General features: G+C 52.4%; 9 protein-coding genes across 9 annotated transcripts; 4 read left to right on the top strand and 5 right to left on the bottom strand.

Annotated features, from left to right (window-relative positions):
- Window positions 1–653: 653 nt before the first annotated feature.
- AYO21_10392 (hypothetical protein) lies at window positions 654–2,636 on the bottom strand (the record flags this gene model as incomplete). Its single annotated transcript, XM_022660313.1, has 1 exon — window positions 654–2,636. The coding sequence occupies one exon, from the start codon at window positions 2,634–2,636 to the stop codon at window positions 654–656; it is 1,983 nt and encodes a 660-aa protein (XP_022507394.1).
- A 397-nt stretch (window positions 2,637–3,033) lies between these two features.
- Window positions 3,034–3,852, top strand: AYO21_10393 (hypothetical protein; the record flags this gene model as incomplete). The annotated part of the gene is made up of 3 exons (XM_022660314.1): window positions 3,034–3,166; window positions 3,232–3,701; window positions 3,757–3,852. 3 exons carry the CDS (start codon window positions 3,034–3,036, stop codon window positions 3,850–3,852), a joined length of 699 nt encoding a protein of 232 aa, XP_022507395.1.
- Window positions 3,853–3,986: 134 nt separating this feature from the next.
- AYO21_10394 (hypothetical protein) lies at window positions 3,987–5,006 on the bottom strand (the record flags this gene model as incomplete). The annotated part of the gene is made up of 1 exon (XM_022660315.1): window positions 3,987–5,006. The coding sequence occupies one exon, from the start codon at window positions 5,004–5,006 to the stop codon at window positions 3,987–3,989; it is 1,020 nt and encodes a 339-aa protein (XP_022507396.1).
- A 1,415-nt stretch (window positions 5,007–6,421) lies between these two features.
- Window positions 6,422–7,965, bottom strand: AYO21_10395 (hypothetical protein; the record flags this gene model as incomplete). The annotated part of the gene is made up of 2 exons (XM_022660316.1): window positions 6,422–7,627; window positions 7,678–7,965. 2 exons carry the CDS (start codon window positions 7,963–7,965, stop codon window positions 6,422–6,424), a joined length of 1,494 nt encoding a protein of 497 aa, XP_022507397.1.
- A 729-nt stretch (window positions 7,966–8,694) lies between these two features.
- AYO21_10396 (hypothetical protein) lies at window positions 8,695–9,940 on the bottom strand (the record flags this gene model as incomplete). Its single annotated transcript, XM_022660317.1, has 4 exons — window positions 8,695–8,852; window positions 8,902–9,276; window positions 9,331–9,669; window positions 9,721–9,940. 4 exons carry the CDS (start codon window positions 9,938–9,940, stop codon window positions 8,695–8,697), a joined length of 1,092 nt encoding a protein of 363 aa, XP_022507398.1.
- A 1,364-nt stretch (window positions 9,941–11,304) lies between these two features.
- Window positions 11,305–13,759, top strand: AYO21_10397 (hypothetical protein; the record flags this gene model as incomplete). The annotated part of the gene is made up of 6 exons (XM_022660318.1): window positions 11,305–11,533; window positions 11,596–11,930; window positions 11,991–12,727; window positions 12,822–13,003; window positions 13,064–13,556; window positions 13,657–13,759. 6 exons carry the CDS (start codon window positions 11,305–11,307, stop codon window positions 13,757–13,759), a joined length of 2,079 nt encoding a protein of 692 aa, XP_022507399.1.
- Window positions 13,760–14,225: 466 nt separating this feature from the next.
- On the top strand, window positions 14,226–16,486 carry AYO21_10398 (hypothetical protein; the record flags this gene model as incomplete). Its single annotated transcript, XM_022660319.1, has 2 exons — window positions 14,226–16,047; window positions 16,101–16,486. The coding sequence occupies 2 exons, from the start codon at window positions 14,226–14,228 to the stop codon at window positions 16,484–16,486; spliced, it is 2,208 nt and encodes a 735-aa protein (XP_022507400.1).
- Window positions 16,487–17,408: 922 nt separating this feature from the next.
- Window positions 17,409–19,363, top strand: AYO21_10399 (hypothetical protein; the record flags this gene model as incomplete). Its single annotated transcript, XM_022660320.1, has 5 exons — window positions 17,409–17,443; window positions 17,499–17,971; window positions 18,022–18,429; window positions 18,483–18,557; window positions 18,615–19,363. The coding sequence occupies 5 exons, from the start codon at window positions 17,409–17,411 to the stop codon at window positions 19,361–19,363; spliced, it is 1,740 nt and encodes a 579-aa protein (XP_022507401.1).
- A 1,177-nt stretch (window positions 19,364–20,540) lies between these two features.
- On the bottom strand, window positions 20,541–21,574 carry AYO21_10400 (hypothetical protein; the record flags this gene model as incomplete). The annotated part of the gene is made up of 3 exons (XM_022660321.1): window positions 20,541–20,973; window positions 21,040–21,174; window positions 21,243–21,574. 3 exons carry the CDS (start codon window positions 21,572–21,574, stop codon window positions 20,541–20,543), a joined length of 900 nt encoding a protein of 299 aa, XP_022507402.1.
- Between the last annotated feature and the right edge of the window lie 4,161 nt (window positions 21,575–25,735).

Here is a 25,735-nt window from a genome sequence, read left to right on the forward strand (position 1 = left end):
TTATAGACAAACAAACGGGGGCCGAACTTCCATCCATTTCCGTCACAGGTCTATTTATCTAGGGAACGTGCAGCGCGTTAATTAAGACGCTTTTCGACTTTCCTTTTTCAGCAAATACCAAACAAACAATAAAATAATCATGTCAATGATTACTTACCACAGCACCTTTATCCTTATCCTCACTATATCCCCGCGTGCTCCTCCCACTGCTCCGCCTCTGTTCGTGTTACCGTTACCGGTATACCGATTTTTTTTTTTCTATGATTCTATCTACAAAGGTTCCATATTGACCGACTCGACCCAACCAAGCAGGAGGCAGGAGTCAGGACTCCGGCGTTGGCGTTCCAGAATCCCAATCCCTTGCTGAACACCAAGCTATGTACGTACGTATGTACGTATGTACACAAATAGGTAGGAATGGGGGAGGTAATTCCCTCTCCGGGGTTTGTACTATTAACGTTCGAACTGGGGAGGTGGAGGATGGTGGAGGAAGAGTGATCAAGTGATCAATGAATGGTGTCACATCCTCCCTCCATAGTCCTGACTGTGGGTTCTTGTCCCCTGAAAGGCTTTCGGCTATGATCTCTATCTCTGACTATCACTCTCTCTCTCACGCTTGAAAGACCTCTGTCTAGCTTCCCAGTCCTGTCGGCTTACTTCCCCCTCGCTTTCGCAATTAACCGCTCGTCCAGCGCGTACGGCTCTCCGTCTTCTGCTCCAAACACCACGTCGTCCTGCAAATACACCAGGATTCCCCGATTGCGCCTCTCGGCGTCCTGCAGGCGGAACAACAGCCGGCCGAACGCGTCGGATTTATGCGACGTCTGTAGGAGCAGGTTGTGCTCCGAACACCATTCCTCGACGAGCGATCTGAATGTCATCTCCTCCATCGCCTCGGTGAGGCCAGCCGTCGTGGTGGAGGCGGCGGTACGTGGCGCGGCAGGGGTGGCGGAGGGCAGCAGTTTGGGTTTCCTCGACCCGAGCAGCGGTTTCCAATGCGACCACGACTCGGCATCGACTTTGGACTTGACCAGGGATCTCAGTTCGGGGAACCGCTCGAGGTCGAGCGTCTCGGAAGAGATAAGCGTCCACCAATCGAAGAGCCAAGTGTGCATGTCCGGAGCTCTGCTGGACTTTTTGCTTCTGCCACTGCCAAAAGTGCCTGGATCGAGCGACTTGGGAAATCGTTTGACAGCCTCGATTAACCGCGGAACAACGGTTTCATGCAGGATCTTGTGGACGAGGAAAGGGGGAAGTAGTGGCGTCCAAGCATCAATCAAATTGTACGCCGGGTCTGGGTCGTAAATGTCCCATTCCTTGGACAGCGCCGTGCGTATGCGCGGGTACCAGTGCAACAGGAGCAATGACTCAAAGTAGGTGGTTCGTTTGCGGTGGCGGGAAGATCTTGATTTGTCAATTTCAAGGAGCTGATCAATCGACTTCAGGGACTCAAGGAGGTGAGTGGGATCAGAAAGAGGATCCCATTCAACCATTTCACGCCTGAAGGGGGTTTCGAGGCAGGAAGCAGTGAGTTCAGGAAGTGAGAGTTCAGAGATATAATTGACAAAGCGGACTTGGATGTCCTGTAGGCGGGTTATAGAGGAGTTCCAGTCCCGGGGTTCACTCGAGTCGTCCACATTGACCCGCTCAAATGCCGAAATGATGTCGTTGTAGCGTTGTATTTCTTCTTCGTGCAATGCCAATGCAGCGCCCAGCTGCATTTGTTCCTGCTCCAGATGGGTTTCTTGGTCCTTTGTCGAGTCCCAAGCGTCGGCAAAAGCCTGCAACTGGAGCTTTATGCGGGAAGTGGCTTTTGCAGCTTCGAGAGCCGGTGATGGTGAGGCTTCTCTGGTAGGCGTCGAGAAGCCCGACAAGGAGGTGACAGTCTTGGTTTCGGCTCCAGTTGCATCGACAATGATCTGTTTCATTGCCTCGGGGACGTGGAGGCCCCTCGATTCGATTGCGGCGACAGCATATTTGGCCTTCGGGGGTGCCTTGATTCGTGGTGTGCTTGTGCCGGGTGTCGAACCTTTAGAAGAGGTCTTGTCCTTTCCTGCGTCTTGTTTCCTGCGAGCAGGTTCTGGTGTGCCGCTTCCCTGGCCCAAACCAGCCCGACTCTGTAGTACTTTGGCCTGAATAGGCGCTGTGATTCCTTGTCCTGATTTCCCTAGACCTTGGCCTTCGACATACCCTTGTTTGGCCATCATCCGCGCCGCAAAGGAATTTTTGTTCATGCGGCCACCGACACCAAATGCTGAAGGACCCATGCGGACAGGCTTTTCTGATTGTCTTTGGGGAGACATGTCCATGGGCGAAGTGTCTCTTTCTGCCCCTGCTTCGTCGTCGTTGTATTCGCCTATATTGAAGGCGGTTCGAAACCCACTCATACCAGCGCCCATTCCCAGGCCCATACGCATGGAAGGTCTTTCGTCGTCAACATCTTCTTCATCTTCATCTTCTCCGTCTTTTGCCTCGTCCTGCCCCTCCTCTTGACCAGTAGATTTGACGAACCCCAGCCCACGATTGCGCAATATCTTTGTCGTCTTCCTTCTTTTATGTGGTCGCTCATCGTCAGATTCATCGTCCTCGTAGTCGCGAAGGTTGAAGGGTTGATCGTCTTCCGAAGAGTCGCTCATGTTGCCACGGCATCAGGATCTAGGGCGGAAAAGAAGGCTGTCTTTTGAGGGCTGTTTGTCGGTATGAATGGTCTGGGCAAAATGACTTCGCATGCGCAAGATGTCGCGTGTAGTAGAAGACGTCGTGGCACATGCAAGAGAGTTGTCGATCTCCGATCTGATCTGCCTGCGCATAAAAAGTTCTGGGCGACTCCATCGTGGAGGCCGAAATTCGTACGAGGATTTCCGGAATAGGCACAGTGATGTAATTCGGTGCAGCTCCATTTCGAACTCTCCAATTCCAATAAACACCGGCTACGGAGCACCTCATCATTCAGTTTCAACTCCCTTTCTCAGAAGTCTCTGCCTCTTCTGTACCTGGTCAATTGGTTGCCTTTTCACAGCAATTGTCTCAAACATGGCCTCGCTATTCCGCTCTGTCGCCCGTCCCTCCACCCTCAGAGCTATTGGAGCTACCCATCCTGCCCGATGCCTGACTACGGCCGATAAAACCTTTATTCGGACGAAGGCAACCCTCCCAGACCTTTCCTGTAAGTGAAGCCTTCGGGAGATCCGTCGCATCTACCTCGTCAAGCCAAGCTGACACCTCAACCAGACGACTATGGTGCCCTGGAACCCGCCATCTCCGGCAAGATCATGGAGCTGCACCACAGCAAACACCACCAGACCTACGTGAACTCCTACAACGATGCCGCAGACAAGTACGCTGCCGCCGAAGCAAAGGACGACATTGCCGCGAAAATTGCTCTCCAGCCGCTGATCAACTTCCACGGCGGTGGCCACGTCAATCACTCCTTGTTCTGGGAGAACCTCGCGCCCAAGAACTCCGGCGGCGGCGAACCCCCTTCGGGAGAGTTGGCAAAGGTGATCGATACCACATATGGGAGCTTGGAAGAGTTGAAGAAGAAGTTCAATGCAGCTTTGGCCGGCATTCAAGGTTCTGGCTGGGCTTGGCTGGTCAAGGACACCCAGACCGGCAACATCTCGATTCAGACATATGCGAATCAGGATCCGGTCGTCGGCCGATACAAGCCATTGCTGGGCGTTGATGCGTGGGAGCATGCTGTAAGAGGGAACCCATGTCATTCTGCAAGGTCTTGGAGTTGCTAACAATACCCAGTACTATCTCCAGTACCAGAACCGAAAGGCCGAGTACTTCAGCGCCATCTGGGATGTCATCAACTGGAAGGCTGCTGAAAAGAGATTTGCCAGCTAAACAGGTCGCAGAACTGAGATAATGTATAGCACGAGCATGTAATCCAATGAATCCTACAAGCGACGAGCAATGTGACTTTTCTTTGAGCTTGAGTGCTCAAGGATAGGAGAACAAGGTTTTCTTCTGACTGACTCTCAGCGACTCTCCCAATGCTTCATGCCTTCCACGAGTTTCCTGACGAATGCTTTGTCGACGGCGTCCTCTGGATACGCTACGCTCTTGGGATACTTCTGCCATTCGAGCCAAGCTTCGACTCGAACAGCGCCTTCTACCTCAGGCTCCAGAAGTCCGAGGGCAACGTCAATCGTATCCAAGCCGTGCTTGTAGTAGAAAGCGGTTGCACCACACCTTGCGCAGAAATACCGACTCACGTCCGACGATGTCTTGTAGTGCCCCAGCCTTGCCCGATCGTCTAGGAGAGAGTCGAGATCCGCTTTCGCAGTGATGAGACTCTTCGGCACCGTGGCCCAACAGGTGATTTCGAATCCAGTCACCGTCCGACAGGACGTGCAGGCATCGAGGCTCGCTTCGAACCTGCCGGTTCCTGCATTGTAGTCGCCGGGAGGTCGTGAGATCTCGAACCTGACCATTTTGCAACGACACTGCGCGACAAGGCGCTGGCTGACGTCTCGGGCCTCGACTCTGCGCAGCATGAGATCCCCGACCGCGCCATCACTGACAGTCTCGCTGTCCCGTCCTGTCCAGCGCCTATCCATCCCCTCGAGCCCCCCCTGGTTGATCCAGCCCACGGCGCCTCCGTCCCCCTTGACATCCTCGACCCAGAGCTGCACACGGTTCAATTTCCCTTCTAACCCCCCGGGGTCGTCGAATGAGAGCACACCCGTGCCGACCTCCCACTCCGCCGGGCCTCTCCCCCCGTTCTCGTCGACGTTGACCACGCTGGCGCCGCACCGCTTGCAGAACCAGCGCTGGCACGTCGGCGACGATGCGTACTTGACCAGGTTGGCCCCGGTGAGCACGTCACCCGGAAGCTCCGCGGGGATCACGGCCCAGGTCGCAAACAGCTGGCCCGTCGTGTGGCGGCACGAGGAGCAGTGGCACAGCGCGGATTTCAGGGGGAGCTCCGTCGACGGGATCGTGAGGGAGAAGGATGTGAGGTGGCAGTGACACTCGATTTTGAGCTGGACTTCCATTTTGTTTTTTTTTTCCGGCGTTGACGTGGTCGTTTGGGGTGGAGGGGGATTGGTATTGACGAATTGGTATGTATGTATGCGCGTATGGATGTACTCACACGAGACCGATCGACTACTAGATGTCACCAGATGGAAATTTACCATCCCCATCAAAATTTCCTCAGTGACACCCCCTGACGCGAGTGAGGAACGTGTAAGGAACTGTATATGCTTCAAAGTCCTACGCCCACCTCGCTTCATCTCACATCTCTATTGATGTCATGTACATAATAATGTATCCCAAGTTCTTTTTGCGTGTCCTCCCCTCTCCTCCCCCTTCCGGGTATTTTACCCCCCAAACCTCCCTTTCCCACCAAGGGTGAAATTCTTGGAAAATTTCGTCATTGGTCGTGTGTTTGGCGTATAGCGTATACATGGGCGTAGGTGGAAAGATGACATAGATGTATACCTGGAAGGGTGCGCGCCATGCACGCATGGATGCGTGCGGGGATGACGGGGCAGAGGACCACCAGGGGGAAGCCATTATTGAGTACCCGACTCGCCGAGTACGAGGTACATAATCACTATTAATCAATCCACCCACCCACCACCCACTCCACCCAAGGTGGCCATGGTGCTAAGTCCGCAAGCATGTAAGCAAAGCAAGAGAGGACGAGGCTGGGCCGAAAAAAAAAGGTGAGGAATTAACGTACCCGTCAACTTTTGTGTGTGTGTGTGTGTGTGTGAGAGGCAACAAGGAGAAGCAGGGCTCAGTTACGTAGTTACGCGTTACCTTCTCCTGGGTGGGCGGAGTCGGAGTCAGTTGCTGAATCAATTCGACAGCAGAGACCAAATCAGTTAGTCAGTCAACCAACCCATCCTAACCTTTCGCAGGCGCGAAGTTGTGACCAAGTCGCTGGAGAAATACAATCTCGAGCAATGGTGAATGTCCCTACTGTTATTACAAACCCGCATGTGCCAATGCGGCTCAGTACTCGTACAAATGAATCCCTTCGGCCCCATCTTCGCCTCCCCCCTTCCGATCGTCCTCCCCCAAGAAACCCAACAAAAGGAAAAAAAAGGTAACCCAGCATCATCGTCCCCATTACACAGTGTCTCTGTCCCCCCAATGTCGTGCCCCTGCGCCCCACGACACCCTGTTCCTGTGCCCTACAAAGTTCAAGTCGAATTCGAACTCCAATGCGCCAACTCAGTCCGTCGGCGTTGGCTTCGGCGATTCTTGTTGATGAAGTCCGGTGTGTCACAAAGAAAAACGACAATAATGAGTGTTCTCTCCCATCTCCCCCAAATATTCAGACCTTGTCGATGGAAAAGCATCATCAGGTAGGCTGATGCCACATTGGTTGGTAAAGCCTCTGGTGTTCAAATAAAGTTTCTGCATCTGATGCCTGCGAGGTGGTACCTTCGGGTTTCATTCAAAGTCCTGTGTTTTGCTTTTTCCGTGGCTGTGGTGAGTCCGCCGAGCCTGGGTGCGAGCGCTTAGCACCGGATCCGTGATCATGACCGACCTGTTTCGAAGAAGATTCCTCAACAAGAGGGTTGGAGTTTCCAGTCGATGTGGACCCGACAGTTGCGCCTAGACCCTGTACTACTGCAGAGTTCAGGTTTGTGGCGATTTCATCTCGAGAACCAACGGTGTCAATGGGTCCATTGTTGACTGCTCTTTCGTTTGCCTTTCGGATTGCTTCATTTCTTTGTTCCTTGGCCCAATCCCTGCCGTTCCTATAGGCTGTGACGCCCTGTCGGAAACTCTCAGCGTCAGAGTTCAGGATCCAAGCGCCGATTTCATGCATGTAATACTCAGGTCGCCCTCCCTGGGCAGAGGACTGGATGCGGTGAGTGGTATACATCCTGAGGACCGCGTCACAGTAGGTTGCAGTCAAGGTGTAGGCATTATCAGAGCCCACAACGTCCCCTTGGCCGTATGATAGGAGGGAATGCATACCTCTCGCTCCTAGTGCTCCATCAAAGCAAGCCTGAAGCCGTGCAATTGCTGGTAGACCTTCGGGACCTTTCATTTCGAGGAAGAAATTGGGCGCTATCGGAAGGTCCATCTGTGTGGTAGGGACAATCTCTCCACTGAGCTCATAACGGACCCGTTCATGTAGTTGTTCTGGGGAAGCGCCGTAGTAGAGGTCCGGGCTTGCTGGAATAGCTAGCCTCCACGTCAGCGGGCTGAGATTTTTCAAGTTGAGTCTTCCGCTGCAGCTTGAAGGATCATCGTCAGCTCGGTGATATCTCGCCACGATCCCCTCTAGCAGATTCTCTTTTGTTGCAAATGCGTCTTGTCGTTGGAACTGTCGGAAGTGCTCATCCGTGAAGACATCAGGGGAAAGTTCAGGTCGGGTTTTAGACAGGCGGTCTCTGATCGTTTCCCAATTGGCTGGCAGGAGCGGCCCTTCTTCACCGTAATCTCGGCACCTTGGAGGATAAACACCATTGTCAATGAGGCTCTGTCTAAAATCCCTGTTGTAAGGCCCGGAAGTTACAGCGCTCTCAGTGGGTATGGAACTGCGGGTAGGAGGATCCATCGAGCACTGTTCGTGGAGTTGCTGATATGGAGTTGAACTTGGGCGAGGTTTAGGCATGGCACGGTTCGGATTTGCGGTTGAAAGTGAAGACTGGATCGCGGTCAGCACTGGGATCTCAGGCGATATGGATTTGTTCGTACCTGCGTTAAGTCTGTGAGGTCTGGTCCCCCCCCTCTAGCAAATCTCTTGATGTCCTGTAAGACGGCCTTTCTGCAATGGCGAAGAAAATGGGTGGCCGAAGAAGTGGTTTGTTGATCCTCTGACCCAGCTTGAGGATTTGGCGTGCTGAGATTGTCCAAATTGTGATCCGGAAAGCTGGAACTTGAAGCAGCTTCTTCGTTCCTGCGATCCAATCTTCTCAATGCGCGCCTCGTGAGCTTGCGTCTAGACTTTCTGACCCATGTTGCTGGGACGATCGGTTTCGACATGATGTTCTTTATATAACGGAGGCGTAGCGAGGCGAGAAGTAGATAGATGTGTGCGAATTGCCTGATGTCGCGGCAGTTCCCAGAGGAAGAGAGACAGCCTCGCGTTCGTTCTTTGTTGTTTGGCAGCCGGAATTGGAATTTAATGCGTCTGCCACAACCGGTCTGTCCATCGAAGCCGGACCAGGAAATAACGACCTGTCCATTTTTGGCACCTAAAACAAAGATTCAAGACTGTGTATCACACCTACGTCACTCGTAGATAAAGAATCTGAAAGGAAGATGGGTCAAGGCATACCTACGTCGTAGGGAATAGAGACTGGGAGCTCGCTAGCGCGCCTAATTTGGACTAATGCATCCCAAATAGGTATAATACCCGAAACCAATAAAGATAAATCATACCTGCTGGTCGCCCTGACTCAAAATACCGTTTCCCGTTTCGTCCATTAGGAGTCTCGAAGGGCTGGGTCACTTTACTTGCCTATCAGTAAAAATCAGGGCGCCAAAGACACTCCTAGGCAAGGAAACCTGCTGAAGGGAGAACGTGTGGAGGCATGTAGCGGGATACCGAGACAAGTTATAGGTTGTTGTATCTACAATTAGACGTAGTGACGAGGCTGTTCAGTATTCACCAAGGGGGGGAAAGCATACAACTAATGTGTTTGATTTTTCAAGCCCAGGCGAGATTGGCCAGCTGACATGGGCATAGTCTACGAGTCGCAAGCTGCTCATCTACTTCTCTAGTATCCCCAGCGCTGCCCTCCTCGAGGTACTGTTGGGATCAAAGTAGGGGCGTTCGCCCAAACCAACAGCCCTGTTTCCAAAGCGGTCTCCTTCACCACGATAGTCAAAGGTCGCAGAGTGGAACACACTGCGGTTGTCCCAGATAGCTGGCCCATGGTCAGATGCGCATTTCCAATAGGGACCATGATCACTCACCGATGTCGTTGGAATTCTCCCATTTGAACCGGACCTGAAGGTCGTGGTTCTTGTAGACGAGGTCCAAGAACCATTCCAGGAGATTCTTGCTCTCCTGCTCGGTCAAGCCGTTGATGTGGCGGACGTGGCCGCCCACGGGGAAAATGCTCTTCCATCCGGTCACCGGGTTGGTTCGAACCACGGGATGGACGGCCTTTAGTTCGCCCCCGACATTCTCCGGTGCGCCTCTTTCCTTGGTATAGAGCTGGAAACCTCCTTTCTCAGCAACTTCGTTGAACGCAGGTTGAGCGAAGGTGGCAGTCAACGTTTCGAGAAATTTCTGATACGGCTCACTGATGCGATCATAGATCTCATATCCCGAAGCCCATAGAGTATCTAGTGCCTTTGTCAGTAATGCTCGCTTTTGTTCGGTGTCAACACGTCACTGACCTCCTCCGGTGCGAGGCAATTGAATCAGTCGAAGGGAGGTGTAATCCGCCGGAACTGGCTCAAATGCGATATCGCTATGCCACTGCGCACTGCTCTGCTTCTTCTGGCTCTGGTCGTATGGTGTCTTCTTATAATACTTCTCATGCTGCACCGAGCTGATGGTGCTGATCTCCGGGTCATCACCTCCCAGCTCCCTCTCTGAGTTTAGGACAGGATGGATATGCAATTTGGAAGTCGCAGGTTTTCCGGTCAGCTCGCCGAGTCGCTGAATGAGCTGCTTCTGGATATCGTTGGTGAGATTGTCCTGCTTCCTGAAGAAGACAACGCCGCGCTCCGAGACTGATATGGTGAGTTAAACTTTATCCAGAGATAGGACCGGGATGGGCTTACTTTTGATAGCGAGATCGCGAAGGAGCTGGTCGGCATTGGGAGCATTCAACCACTCGACGAGATTTGCCTCGGGATACTCGGTACCAATAACGGGGGTGAGGTCAACCGATTTCCATTGGTCGAGAGAGCCAGACGATTTCAGAGGCTCCTTTCCGAACACAGTCTTCTGTTTGATGAAGTCCTGTACAGGGGTCTCAACATCGATAGCGGAGGGTGCCATTTTGGAAGTAGATCAATCAGGGCGTCTTATCGTCAGCTTTCCGATCCTTGCACCAGATCCTTGACACTCGACCCCTGGGTACAGCACAACTTTATAGATTTTTCCGGTTCCAGCATTGTATCACTACGAGTGCAGGCACGCTGCTGTTGACGCAGGATGGTGCCATATGTGCATTTCTCGACGCAATATTTGTCCTGTCTGTTTAATTCGCCTTGATAGAGGAAGTTGCGGGGTCACTGGGCTTATCTCTGCGATGAGTGGTCTTTCAGAAAGCCGCTGTGCTCGACGGAGCTTACACCATCCAAGGGAGGAATTGCGCGAATCGGAAGCATCGCATGTGATTCTGTCGTTGAAAAGTTTTCGGGGCGCATTTTGACTCACTCGATAGGGTACTCGTTAAAGAACGGGTGCGATCGAGACCATACGATTGAACGCGGCCCATTCCCCGAATGGTGAAGCACGACAGAGGCACGAGAAGCACGTTTCTGCCTCTTGATGACCCCGTTTTGGGGATCAGGGTGATACCGCACTATCCCCTATGTGGCTAACATGGCTAAGAGAATTCTTGGCGCCGGCACACGGCACAATTTTCAGTCATAGCTGTACGAGGTACAGATCGATACCGTGTGTTTTGATTGTCATTTCACATCATGGACATTTATTGTCATTTGTCGTCATTACATTCAAACCCATCAAAGCCATTTTAGCCGCGGGGTCTCCCACCTCCCAATCACCCTCCCCCGTAACATCGCCTGAGGCCCCTACTTAAGGCTGCAGGCATGGTAAGTTCCAGGTAGTCGGCACTCGGGTCTTGACTAAATTCAAGGCTTGTAGACAGTGCTGAAGTCTGGATGCTCTGTTGTTTTTATCCTAACTCTCTTCGCTCGACACCTCTACCTCTCAGACGACAGCAACGATTATCAACCTTACATAGCTCTACATGAGCATGTCGACCACAACTGCGAGCAGCACAGGCAGGCTGGCATTTGTCCAATCCGCGGGTGGAAGACGGTCTGCTGTAGCTTGCCAGCGATGCAAAGAGAGAAAAGTGCGGTGCAATGTCACAGTCACGGGCTATCCTTGCACGAATTGCCTTCACGACAGGATAGAATGCGAGGTTCTTCCAAGGAAAAGACGGGTGTATGTCAATCTCCTCCCCCTCCTCCTCTCATCACACAAGGGGTTCTCTATCCTGAAGGCCGTGGACTGAGCATCAAGGATCAAGACAAAGAGCGAACAAGAGCATGCGATCCACGACATCACGAAAAACGGGAAGACGCACCAGATCGCCGTCTCCCCTCGCGCCTCCACCTCCTCCCACAGCAGGCGATCCCTTGGTAGAGAACGTGGATGCTTCTTCTTCCATGCCGTTGAGTTCGGAGCGCCCCAATGTCCGTCTCTCACCCAACCTGGTGCATCGAGACCATCAAATCTTCCACAACGATGACTCCCGAGAGATCCACGTGGTCGAAAACATCGTCTCGAGTCCGTCAGGAAATGACGATGTCGCAGACGAAGGGCGAAATAACGCCTCGCTTGCTGAAGCTTTGGAATCCCACAGCCCGTTCAATCGTCATCGAGCTTTTTATGCCGGTAAGTCAAAGGCAGTCGTAGACCGCGACAGCACAACCGAACTCAGTTGACCATCAGTGCAGGGGATCCGCAGGGCGTTGTCCAATCCGTCATGGCTATCTGTGCCGATCAAGACCCGGAACCGCAAGGGATCAGACCTGTTGTGCACCATCAACGCAACGCGCCGAAGCCGAAGAAGGCGTGGCAGACCAACGACCTCATCTACCTCCAGAGCAAGGGAGTCTTTGACCTACCCTCGGCAGAGGTCTGTGATGCCCTGGTCCAGAAGTACTTTGAGCACGTCCACCCTCTGCTGCCTGTCATTGACGCCGGCCACTTCTTGTCTCAATACGCCCGCAACGGGGCGACAGCCATGAATCTGCTCTTACTGTGGAGTGTTCTCCTTGCTGCTGCAAACGTGAGACCCCATGTGTCCTCACTCATCTCCCTACGCAGCCAATGACTAATTCCGTCCCAGTTTGCCACTCCGGAAGATTTGCAGACGGCGGGTTATCCTTCAAGGAAAGCGATGAAGCGTGCACTATACGCCAGGGCCAAGGTAGGAGGAACCCTGAACAGGGGAGGTGGGAGAGTGCTCACCATCTCGAGACAGGCATTGTACGACAGCGACTACGAGGACGACAAGGTGTGCGTGGTCCAATCCGTGACGCTGCTGGGCTTCTGGTACTCGGATCCCGAAGACCGAAGTGGGCCGTGGCACTGGATGGGCATCGCCATCGGTCTTTGTCAAGTCATGGGACTCTACCGCACGCCGCGGTCGGGCTCACTAAGTCCATATGCCACTCTTCGGTCACGTCTTTTTCGCCGGATCTGGTGGTCGTGCTTCATGAGAGATCGTTGGCTGTGCCTGGGCCTGGGACGGCCGATGCGCATCAACCTCGAGGACTGTCAGGTGCAAATGCCCGAGCCCGACGACATCACCATGGAGCTGGGCGACCTGGACCCAGACGTCGCCACCAAGTACCTCCCCGCCGCGATGCCAGAGCACGCGGAAATCTGGGTGCGGTTGATCCATCTGAGTGTGGTCCTGGGTAAGATTCTCCGGCAAAACACACGACCGCCTTTCGACCCCAATGGCTTTCGGTCGTGCGAGACCGACTTGGAAAACTGCCGGTCATCGGCACGAGGTCTGGACCATCAGAACGAATTTTCCGTGGCGTCCTTGAACGAGTTCCAGTTTGAACTTCTGAGACAGTTTGTGTTCCTTGCTCCCCATACTCCCAAAAGAGTGCTTTTGGGCACCTGCCACCCCCCGGGGAAACAAAACCAACTTTCTCTTTCTCCCTAGAGCGGTCATCATCGTGCTACATCGGTCGAGGATAAATTTCCGAGATCCGCCCGACAGCGTCAAGACACCTGAACAGGTAGAGTCGCTCCGCAAGGCTCGCTCGGCGGCGGTCCGAATTAATCACCTTGTCGAAATGTTGATCGAACAGGACATGGTCCAGTATTTGAGGCCGATGAAGTTGAGTCCCTCCATGAAGATTGCCACTTCTCTCGTTTTAGAAGCACACGCTTGCTGACACACAGCCCTGACGGGCGGGCGGACGCACCGCAGCCTCACGGCCATCATCACGGCCATGCAGATTCATCTCTACGAGTGCCGGTCCAGCCGACCACTGATCCACAACCTGGCCTGGTCCAAGCTGGAAGTGTGCATGATGGTCGTGTCGGAGCTACGCGAGACGTACTGGGGCGCCAACTTTGCCTTTAAGCTCTTTGAGGTGGCAAAGGCCATGTTGCAGAAGCGGTCCCATCATCGCCATCACCACCACCACCACCACCACAGCGGCGGGGGCAGCAGTGACCTGGTGGGATCGTCACTAACAACGACCACCATCGCCACGAGACATAAGGCCGCCGCCAATGACAACGTCCACGACGATGAGACGGCTTTGAACACGGACGGCTTGCTGGATGAGGGAGACGCGCTGGATTGGTTCAACGACCCATTCCTCTCGACCGGCCCGTGGGCCATGGACACGTCTGCCTTTGACTTTGGCGAGTCCTACATGAATCCTCTGTGAGTGCCGAGTACACGGGTCGAAAACCTTTGTCCCCCCTTTCCCCTTCTTTTTCTAAGTTGCTGATCCCCTCACTCCTGACAGATACACTGGCATCAGTGATCTTCAGCCCGCCACAGCCTCTGCCGCCACGGCCGCCGACCCTTGGAGCCTCGACGGGTTCCAGCACGTGCTCGACGCATCCTTTGGTATGGACGCTTAGTTGATACAGGCGAGAGATGGGGGGCTAGACAATCATTATCTTTTTAGTGAGTGTATATGTTTATATGTGTGTGTGTGTGTATATGAACATATCCGTTTCGGCTATGCCATACCAAACCTCGCCACATCGACATGTAGACAACGCGCATACCAACGTGCTCTGGACTGTCTGATGTCTGAAGGGAAGTCAAAATTGTGTACATTCATACCTGGGTATCACGATATATTCCTACCCTGGGCTGGGGTCGATGTATTGATGAATCCCCGCCGCTTTATTGCGCCACATCACACTAACCACCATTTCAATCCGGCATACCTTCTCCATCTGATTAAGGCAGCACGCCCGTTGTAGACCTTCGAGGCCCAGGGCGCTCCACCCCGGCTTCCTTCTACTTCTTTTCATTCTTCCAGGTTTGATCATTTGTGCTGCGGATGCCGTGGATCAGAATCAGAGATAAACCCGAACCATGGCATACTTTCCCAGCGAAAGTCGACCTGACCATATGGTGTTGGACGAGAATGACGGCGACGAGGCACTGACGGACTCTAGATTTGCTGCGAGCTCTCCAGAAATATCTTTCTATTCCGATGCCCACAATCTGCGGGTGTGGAGCAGTAATGGCAACGATGCGCACATGGTGCTTCGGGCCTCATCCAACAAGTTGAGACGAACACCTAGCAGGAAGCGGACGGTCGATGAGAAGAAACGCCTGTCTTCGGTTGCACAGTTCAATTCGATGCTTGCCCCTGCAATTAAACTCCTTCTTCCGGATGTGATTGCTACCAAAATTGCTACCAAACGTCCTTCAAAGTCCAAAGTCCGTCCGAGCTCATACCACGATGACAATGGACCCAACGACCCAGTCCACGTGGATGAACAGGGCCATCACCGTTTGTGGGCAACGAGCCAAGGGCCTTATTTTGAGAATCCCCTGCACCATATCAGTGAGAACTTCAAAATGAACTCCGAGGCGAATGATGGCAACGATGCCCAGGTCGTACGGGGCGAAAACCAAGACGCGACGAGACAACAAACCTGCCAGCTTTCTCCTATTGTTATCGTCGATAATCTCCTCTCTACCTTTACCAGTGACTTCTCGAGCGAGAGATCCCGGAAAGCAATCCGCCACGACTCTGTCAGGGATCTGTCATCCAGGTCCCGAACACACATGCGACTGCCAACGTATATTTTCAACGATTACCTTCTCATGCAGGCCTTACAAGTCAATTCACCACAGCGCGATAGAAGGGAAGTTGTGATTGAACTTGTTTATCGGGTTCTATCATGCCATAATCTGAGGAGACTTTTGTCGTGGCCAAAGAATGATCAGAACATGGATCGAATATCATCTCCAATCCCAACTGCTCAATTTCAGCATTGCGCTTCACCGTGGCGACGGAGGAGCCCTACGCCTCTTTCCGGGGTCGAAGATGCCTGGGAGAGAGAGTTGCTACAGTCACTGAATTTGAAAGTGATGCAATCCAATGAATCGGCAAGGCCAATTGGAAATACAATTACTAGCACCCACGGAGATCGATCTCCCAAGGATGTCTCCACATCATCGACTTCCGAGGGTAGAACGTCGACGGCTTCATCAGCTCAGTCAACATCATCGAAGCGTCCTCACCGTCGCTCAGCACGAGGCAATAGCAATCGAGAAGACAGCGACAATCCCTCAGACGATGACGAAGAAGATCATCCACCCAAGAAGGCGCGCACTTCTTCAGAGGGCAGTCCGCCCACAAAGAAGCTACTTGCTTGCCCTTATTGGAAGTATGATCCAGCTCGATACTCCCCTGCCAACACTTCGGAGAAGAGATATCGGGGTTGCTCGAGTGTTTATCTCAGAGACATCGCGAGGCTGAAGCAGCGTCTTTACCGCGTTCACAAGATGCCAGACTATCATTGTCAGCGATGTTTAGAGGTCTTTGAAAACGAGCCAAGCCTACAGGAGCATGTTCGGGCCCCGGCAGAACTAGCATGTACATATCAGCAAAACACCTCCTCGGAACTGTTATCTGAGTGGCAATGTGCCCAGCTGAGGAAACGGTGGACTGGCAAGACCACAGAGGAGGCGTGGAAGTGCATATGGTCCATCATTTTCCCACGCCTTGAGCCACCATCGAGCATACACGCTGAAGACCGTTCTGCATCGATTCAGCCTTCTCAGATGCCTGGGTTTCTGAGCGAATTTCAGCGGCGCGCCCCATCCATACTGCATGAGATACTTTTGGAAAGGTCCTCTCAAACCGAGTCTGCCGAGGTGACCTCATGGCTGCAGTCGCCTGGTGCACAATCAATGTTCAGCGCCTCGATTCAAGAGCTCTTTACCCGCCTCCAGTGAGCGAGAACAGTCAACCTATGCCACAGACACCCCCAATCACTACCACAGCCTACTTCTATCCCGAGCTTCCCGACTTTGGCGACCTGCTAAACTGCGACATATTTGACGAAGCCCCTAATGACCCAAATCCGGGTCCTTCAGAAGCCAGTACTGGCGATTCCGAGGGTCCTCTGAATCAAAAGCCAGAGAGCATGCAATCGGTTTTGAATCACAGTCACCCGGTTGGTGACAGTTTCTTGCTCCCCAGGCCGGTAGACGCACCTGTCAAAATTCATACCCGAGTTAAGACTCCACCACCACTTGATCTTCCTGACACCAGTTCGACGACCAGTCATCACACCGTCTGTCTGAGGAATCCACCGAACCCGAATACCGCCACGTAACGAAAAGGGCCAAATAGGTTGCGACCACGTTGACTGTCGGGGCAAACCTGTACAGAGGTTTCGGAGAGTCTGTGAATAGAACAAACATATGGACATCCACGAAAGACCTTACCAGTGCCAGGAACCGGGATGCGAGTCGCACTTGGGATTCTCCTTTTTAGGCGGACTTCTGAGACACCAGAGCGAAGTTCATAAGATGCACCTCCCGCCACGTGAGCAAGTCTTCTGCCCTTACCCCCACTGCATCCGAAGTTCAGGAACAGGTGCAACAGGTTTTACTAGGAGGGAAAATCTCGAAGAGTCTATTCGGCGAAGGCACTCAGAGGAGCTCTAGTACGACCGTTTCAACAGATGTTTCAAGGTCTGTGGATGCTTCCAACAGCAGTGAAAACAAATGTGACCCGCGACAAATTTTCACGAACGCACCTGCGGCGCCGGTACATGGAATCTCCATCAATCCTGCGGATTTGGGAACAGACCCATCCGACAGTCAAGAGACACACGTCTGGCATCCTCGGTGAAAGAGACGAATTCTGAGTCTTTGCCATTTCCACACGGAGGCCGATTGAGTCGCTAATCGGGAGTTCATTGACCGGCTACAGGCGACAAAGCCCCGAGTGTCGCTAGAGTGCTTGGACCCCGTAATCATGTGCCAATTGGTTCTTAGGGTATCTGGTGCCTGCAGATTGCCGAACAGAGCCTAATGACCCCAGCCAGCCCACCTTATCGCCCCCAATTTCCACGTTTCTAAGGAGCGATTGGCGCGTAATAGCTTCACCCATTAATAGCTAGAGGCCGCAGCCCATGACATCATTTCACATTTGGCTTTTGTGGCTTTCAGTTGCATTTCCAAGTTTTCGAGACGCTACGGAGGAAGGCCGATCGTGTTGACAATCTCGATCTCTTCTGCACAGGCTCGACGATGCCAGCTTCATCTTATATGAGTACGCTGTCTGCGTGCGTCGCAGTACTGCCGCTGTCAAAGGCACTGCCAACCTCTGGAAAGCCACAGACTCACACGGTCTGGGATGGACCGCTTGCGTGATGCCGTCCACGTCGCGTCTTCAAAGTTGGGACGTAGCGACTCAGCTTCAGTAGCCACCGAAACCGTACCACCACAAGATGCTGCTAGAACAGCGGCGCAACCACCGATCGAGCAACCTGCATCGATTCATCCTCCTACCTTGCGAGACGAGCCGAATTCTGGCGTTAGACGCTTGCCTGCTGCGAGGGACGACAATGTTTATCTCCCCAGCATTCGACTTCTTCGTCACAGGAATAATACCCCCAGACCTGAGGCGAACATTGGCGCAGTCCACGACTATGCCACGAACCCCAGAGAAACGGAACAGACCAATAATGGCAGAATAGGAAACTTGTGGAATAAAACTCGTCACTCGTTGGGTTTGGGCCACACAGAGAGAGATCCTATGCAGCCTGAAAGGGACTACAATGCAGATATGGTTGATGCACTCGACGCATTGGGTACGTAGCCTAGCATATTGCGCCCCTCTCAGACTTTCTGTGCTCACCAGTATCGTCAGATCCTGAAGTTCAAACTCTGATATCTCTGACCAACGTTCAAAACTCGCTTTTCGTTCCCGACTTGGGCAAATATGTGAATAGAAGACCGACATTCTCACTCACAAGCTTCTTGCAAGATGTTGAACAGAAACTGAAGCCGGGAGAGAAGGAAAAACAGAAGCAGGAAAAACCACCCAAGGTAACACGGCCTGCACCCATATACCGAGCTCCTACCGGTGCCACAATCAACTCCCAGCTCAGTGATTCTCGATATGCGGTCCTTCCTGAAGGAGCGTCGTTGTCAGGGTGGACATATCAAGAGCGATTAGAACTCAATGATCATGTTCGACATATGCTTCACTCACGCCGGTCGAAATTCAAAAGGTCCATGAAAGGGTTTCTGCAATATGTTCGCCAACGTGAGCCTGTCTACCGCGATCGCAAGTCTGCGAGTGCTAACTTTGAATCCTAGCTCTGGGCTTCTGCATCACACTGTATGCAACTTTGATCACGCTTTTTGGCCTGGCCTGGGTTCTCTTCCTCATCGGTACGCCCTCAGAGCCCTTCCAGATGTATGTGTAACTGATCCAATAACCAAACGCAGGTTGGATAAACGTCGGTGGCAAGCAATTGTATGTCATCAACGTGATTGACAACGTCCTTGTCGCACTCTTTGCCATCGTCGGCGACGGCCTTGCCCCTTTCCGGGCTGTTGACACGTACCATATGATCTTCATTGCTCACTACCATCACGTCACCTGGTCGACCCGCAAGAAGCATAACATGCCCAAATTGAGAAACCGCAACGATCTCCCTACCGAGATGCCGCCGCCTGTGGTCCCCAAGCCCAAACCACGCCGCCGTGACCGAGTACTGAATAAAGCAGCCGCGAAACTCCACCTGAAGAAACGATTCGGCTTAAAGGAGGACCTCGAAGAGCCGGGCGAGTATAGCGTACTAAACCACAAGCAGCAGCGACTCTTGGACTACCATGGCGCCAAGTTCAACAAATCGCATACGTTCTACAAACCACACGAGACGGAGACGCACCACGCGTTCCCCCTGCGACTCCTGGTCGCCATCGTGGTTCTGCTGGACTGTCACTCCCTCCTGCAGATTGCCCTAGGCACCGTCACGTGGAGCATCGACTACCAAAAACGTCCTTTTGCGTTGACGACGGTCATTTTGTGTTGTTCGATCACTTGCAATGCCACGGCCGGGCTGCTGATTTGGATCGGCGATCGCAGAACACGCAAGAATGATGTGTTGGAGCGCATCAATCGGCAGGAGTTGACACAGGAGGCGATGGAGAAGATGAAGAAGACGTACGCCAACGGTGATGGAGATATCTGAGAGCGGACCAGTACTCTGCTGTACACATATAATATTATGTTCTTCTTTTACCATTTTCGTTCGGGAAAGGGGAGTGAGGCCGCTTTTGACGGCTATGAGAACATCGTCTCCCATCGCCCATTACATTTCTCCTTCTCTTCCAACCTACTTCCCCCACATCTCCTTCAAAACCCGCCTCGTCGCCGGAATTCTCTCCGCCACTGACGACTCCCCTTTGATTATTGTCCCTTCCGGCTCCTTCAAAATGTACCTCGTCTCTTCGAATGCGCCCTTGATTAGCCTCGTGATGGCTCGATTTTCGCGGCCCCTCTCTGCACTTTCGAGGAGGGACCCGTCTCGCCGTATCGGCCCCCTTATGCGCCTGACCCCTGTGCCCCTCGATGGTCGATGATGCATTCATTTGACCTTCTCTTGCCGTACATCATGCAGGCTCAGCTGCAACCTCCCGTCCATCATCCACGCCTCGACCGTGGTCCTGAGGACATGGACGTCCGTCCGGCTTCGGCGCGTCTCCTCGTGCCAACTTGCGAAGGTGGATGGGTCCGCGTAATGGGCTCTTCCCACGCCGGGGATGCCACGGGATCCGTAGTCAATGGTCCAACATGTTGTTCACGCGGACTAGGATCAGCCAGGTGAGTTTTAGCCCCAGAGGGTTTTGATTTCGTGCGTGTACACCTAGGTGATTGGAATCTGGAATAATGGCATTCGTGAATAAAATCGAGATCAAGTCGCCTAGACACGACATGAACACACATGTTATAAATCGTCCCCCGAGAGGAGGGGGGATGGGTCTCGAACAACGAATCAAATGGGTTTGCTTGATGGGGGAGAATGGTAGGTTGCAAGGTTAGTCGGAGCAGGGTTGTGTGCTTACGTTGGACGTACACCTTGATACCGATAGTATATCAACAACCAATGGCTATACTTATTAGGTAGGGGCTAAGATTGTGAACGAAGTTGACTTCAGCTGTATCTAAGGTTGGGGGGTTGAGCCAGCTTTATACTTATCCTATGCTGTCTCAAAGTGGTAATAATCTGTGCACTGAATGCCCCGTCCTTGCTTGACCTTCCATCGTCTGTCCCCGTGGGGTGGCCGCATGAAGGTTGGTCGGTAACGATATAGAACCACACATGACTTTGGCAATACCACCCCAACACTGGCACCAAATCCAACATTTTACCCGGCATGAGTGGTCTGTGGAGGCCTCTCCTTGAGTCGAGGAAGGCGAATGCTGTCCACTGCTGACCGTTCAAGTAGATAGTGGACAGCCTGTGGAACCGTACCAGCTCCGCCGAATGACTTCACCATATGGTGATTCATCCGGCTCACAAGGGTGATCGCCGACATGGTATCATCCTTTTTTTTGTCAAGGTTCTTGAAGATTGTGCACATTGCCTCGCTCATATCGTTCCGTGTAGACAACCCCCAGCCGCATGCGCCTATTAATTCCTTTCGGTAGGCCGATTTCTGAGACGACTTTTCATTCTCCTGGCTTGTCACTGAAGCTAATACGGCTTCACGGCAGTTAAGAATGATGATCGTATGGGTTTCTGCGTCCATAATTGTCTTTTGAATTTGTTCCCATTTTACCCGAGCAATGGGTCGGAAACTAGATCGTGTTAACATATGTCGCAGTGGGCTCGGCTACGAGGGTTCTTCAGATAGTTTCACATACCGAGTGTCTTCCACGACCACTCGTAATTGAGAAGGGACAATCATCCCACTCTCATTGCTTTCCAGGGCTTTCGACACCTTTCTACCGAGATTGTACAATTCCTTACCAAGTTCGGACTCTTTGGGAATGTTGTGGCTTTAGAAAGCGAGATTAGGAGGAATAATGAGTAATAAATGAGCCGTTGTATGAGTTCGACAGCTTACCTAAATAGTTGAAGTTTGTTTGTGTCAACGATTCCTCCATGGCCGTGGTAGTAAATGATGTGTAGGGTCGGGTGACTTGGGTCAGGCTTGACCAGGAATTCGCTCAGGTGTGTCTTGAGCCCGGATAGAGGGTCGCTCATGTTGATATTGTAATCTTGAACCTCATATCCTAGACTTTCAAAATCGCCATGGATCTTTTTGGTTTGCTTGTGTAGATCCAGATCGTTGAAATCGAAAGTAAGAAGCAGGACTTTGACTCTTTCCGGCCAGAACATCTCTTGAGCCCCCTTTCGAGCCTCGTGAGCTGTTGATTTATGATGGGGAACCGACATTCTCGGTCGCGACCTGTCCAATTTCAATAAGTCCACCTGAGATTTATGAACCAGTGGTGGGTAATGGGAGAACCTCGAAGTCCATGAGAATCAAAGCGCGGGCCATGTCCAGAAGATAAAAATCAGCCGCAGTCAACGTGGTCTGCAGGAAGGGGAGAAAGCAGCCACACCAGAATTGGGCAGCCATGTCGCTATTGGTAAAGTCTCAACCGGTGTGACAAAGGTATACATGGAAGTAGCCATTTCAGGCTGAGTTCACATGTCAAACCCTTTCTAACAAACCGAGAGAATATATGGCCTGGAGCTCTCGTTTCAACTTCTGCCTCGCCTCATCCACTGCACCTCGATCACGCTCCCGATTCTCGATCGTCACAGCCTCCTATGACGATCGCGAGGTATTCGATTGGGCGGTGGGATGGGTGCTTTATGCTTCCACTTCACGTGGCCATGTCCTTTTGAGCTCAGTAGCTCGCTGGACTGGCAGAAACCGATTGGATCCAACGTGGGAAAAGGATGGTACCTGTACGCGTCCGGACACCTCTCGACCTTTCTCTGTGGTGGGGCGTTTTTGTATTCTTGGGTTCATCGCTACATACTTTACCAAATCGGTGCGGGCCACGGACCTGGTCAAGTGGCGACAGATTGGTGCCGCTTCCAACTAGACAACCTTGAAGGAACGGTTTCGTTAGAATTGCAAGCAATTTACGTCAATCGAGGTAAGCACAGAAGAAAATAATATCATCCAGCGTCTCGAACGGATGGTTGATTTGGGGGAAGGGGGGAAGGAAAGGGGATCCACTCGGCTTTGGTATCAAGACGGGACGGCAGCAACCGAAAACTTTCGCCCCCGGAAATCGCGCGAACTTAAAACCCTGGAAGAGTAGTGTATTTACCTCGTACATATCTAGTCGATTCACTCCCTCGTCCGCTCTCTCTTCTACTCCCTTCCCTCTCTTTTGCACTCCTCTTTTCTACTCCCTTCTGCTCCCTTACCGCTCTGGCCCGCTCCCAGTGATTGTGCGGGCAAGGCTTTTTTTTGGCAATGAGCATTTCCCGTTAACCAAGGAAGTGCCTATGCGTAGGGTTGAGAGCCGGAGATGGGCTGATCCGTATGTTCGGAGTATGTAGGCACTCTTTGGCCTGACAGCCTACATAAGCGAAGCCTGACTGACTGGGCAAACCGCCCTCTACCTACGCCAAAACGGGGCGCCATCAGGAACAAGTAATAACTAGTAAGCGATGGGATAAATTCTCCACGCCACGGCAGCCTATGTACTTTTCATCCCGCGCCCAGATATCGATGTCCTTGCTTTTATGGTGTAATAATCAAAGCCGAGGATTCCCAATTCAGCGATTTCCTTTCTCCTTGATCGAGTCTGCTCGCTTGCTTCATCCAGGACCGCCATGCAGAGACCTCCAAAGAAGAACGACAGTGTGGGGTCCCGTGGTGGATGAAGAAGAAGAGTGGGAGCTTTTTGAGTAACGCCGCCGAGTTCTACGTTTTTAATTTATAATTCCCATATTCCGCAGTATAGCTATACCTCAGCAACGCCCCCAGGTCTTTCAGGCTGGTTCGTATGCCTCTCACCTACTAGTAATTCCCACTTAGTGCATTACGCTTCTCTTCACTCATCCCCCGGTTGATACCAGCTACATAATTCTGGAATGCCTTATGCCTCTCCAGCGCTTTTGAGATATGGTCCCAATCGACCCATAGGACCTTGGGAGGAACACATAAATCGCTGGACTGGCCGCTGGTTTCAGTGACACCGTCGCTGGTGTTATTGTTCCCCGCGTTGAGAGGGTCGTGCACATCGTCGAGACACGCGAATCTGACAGCTGTCTGCATAACTAGATCTCAGAGTCAGTATAGTCCAGTCCACCGAGCCTGACTCCTTGCCTCGGTAGCTTTAATCCGCAAATAAGAGCTACCAAAAGCGGAGGAGACTTACTATTCCGGATTTCGCAGCCATTCAGGTCGGTGTCGTCTTTACGCAAGCGCAATTTGGCTTCGTTGGTGATTTGATTCTTCGTGTCGTCGACCGCTCATACATCTCGTAGAACTTGAGCCAAATCTGGTGGCGTGCTTCCGCCGTGAGTTTCGGGTAGCGAATAGCTGCGGTAATCCGGCTGATGAACGAGTCGTCGATCTTGTCTCCTCGCATTCACCTGGCTGGCAACGAGTTTCGAGAACTTCTCGCACTGTGCCTTGAGGTTGTAGCAGTAGAGCAGCAACGTCTCGAACCGCCCCGAGTTTTGGGTTGGAACGTGATACCGAGAAAGACCACGTGAGAACAACTGCGGGTCATAGTCAACAATCGATTGCAAAGCTTTAACCAGATTCTGGGCCTTGAGTTCGAGGTAGTGGCCGTAGACGGTGTTAGCTTTGACTTTAGTACCGAAATCAAAGTCTGCAGGATTGAGCCACCAGTCTTGAGCGGTATTGCCCTTTTTCTCCTCCAGGTCATCTGTTTCGACGTAAACGCCAAACTGAATTAGCGCGTGTTTGTTGTCATCCTCCTTGGATGGCGATGATTCGGAAAGCTTGAAGTCGATCCCACCGAGCGGAGTCGGACGGTAAAAGCTCTTTTGCCCAGAAATGGAGTCAAATATGTGGACTGCATAGAGAGTTTCTGTTTGTTTCGCTGGTGGAGGTAACTGGTCTGCCTCGGAGTTCGGCTCGAGCTCAGCTGGCGACACATTCGGGGCGATATCTGAGGTGGGATCGTCATCTTGCTCAGGTTTTAAGCTCTCCCCTGGATCATCGTCGGTTGTACTGAGCGTTCGGGGCGTTGCGCTATCGGTGCAGACGCTGTCGGGATCTCCTAGTTGTTGCATCTCAGGCTGAGTGGACTTGAGAGTTCCCCTGTTATCCAGGCCAGCCGAGAGGAGAGACACTTAACGAAGATCTATTTTCATAGGGCGAATCGTAAATGATCCATCAGAATCGACGTGTGCGCGGGCCTGTCCAGCGCATCGAGGAACGAGAAGCTGTGACTGAGGTGCATGATATTTCTCGAGCATTTTCACGACGTTCGATGCCGAGCTCAGTTGCCTTGTGATGAGCTTGTGGATCATTTCTTGCTTCTCGGGTTCAAAGGAGGAGAATGGGCCGTTCGCTTCGTCAACGCCATACACTCTGCCTCATTCCTTGAAATTAAAGATTGCTATATTGGCACGGAGATGGAGCCCTTCACGTTGATCATCTTTATCTTGCAGAATATCAGTCCCCAGTTCGCAAACTTCGATGACTCTTTTCCAAGCCAATACGAGACTTATGACTCCCAGTGCCAGTTCAGCCATCGCGCTGCAAGATGCGGTATGGAGCCAGTGTGAACAAGTGGTGAACAGCTGCGTTAGAGGATAATTGTAGCGAGATGTTGTTCGTGGGTTTCGGTGAAGAGTGACAACACAGCGGCGGCGAGACTGCACAACGCATTCAGCGGTGCAGAGAAGAACGCCTACCGTATAGTCTGGAGCCAACAGCCACGCCAGGCAAGGCGGCCAGGGCAATGCTGAGACATCTACATGCTGGAGCTGGAGGGTGCGGGCAGATTTGGAGATGCCTAGCAACAATTGGCGACATAAAGTGACCCTTTGGCAAGGACGAGGTGGGGCTCTGCTGCGGCGCAAGCTGGGCGGCAGGAACCTTGTCTGTACTGCAATTTTCCTGCTCACTCACCCTCGAGTTGTTCTGGCATGGTATTTATGTCATTATTTTACCTGCGGAGTTTGCCACCTATATGAACTGCCTTCGTGGATTGTGTGACCAGAATTAGCTGCAATATGTCCCCGGAAGATGACTCTTCTTCAGATGTAAAACACTAAAAGCAGGGAACACGGGGTCGAGCTAAGTGATCCCAACGCTGTACAATTATAGTCGAGGCCCAAAGGGGACCCCTGAGCCCGAACTGGCTTCGGCGAATGGGCATCAGGCAGCGCTCCCTCGTACTCTGCCGTGGCTCCCACGACCTCGGCAATACTCGGCCTCCTCGATGCTCTGTCACGTGCCCTGTTAAAGCGGCGCTCGCTCTCTTTCCTGAACGAATGGCAAGGTGTAAAAGCACAGTTCAGGGTATATATAATCCATTCATCTATAAAGAGAGGATATATACAAACACATATAAACTCTATCGAGAGAAGAGGTGACCAAAACACCCC

Source organism: Fonsecaea monophora (assembly GCF_001642475.1).
Source record: "Fonsecaea monophora strain CBS 269.37 chromosome Unknown Scaff118, whole genome shotgun sequence".
Lineage (NCBI taxonomy): Eukaryota > Fungi > Ascomycota > Eurotiomycetes > Chaetothyriales > Herpotrichiellaceae > Fonsecaea > Fonsecaea monophora.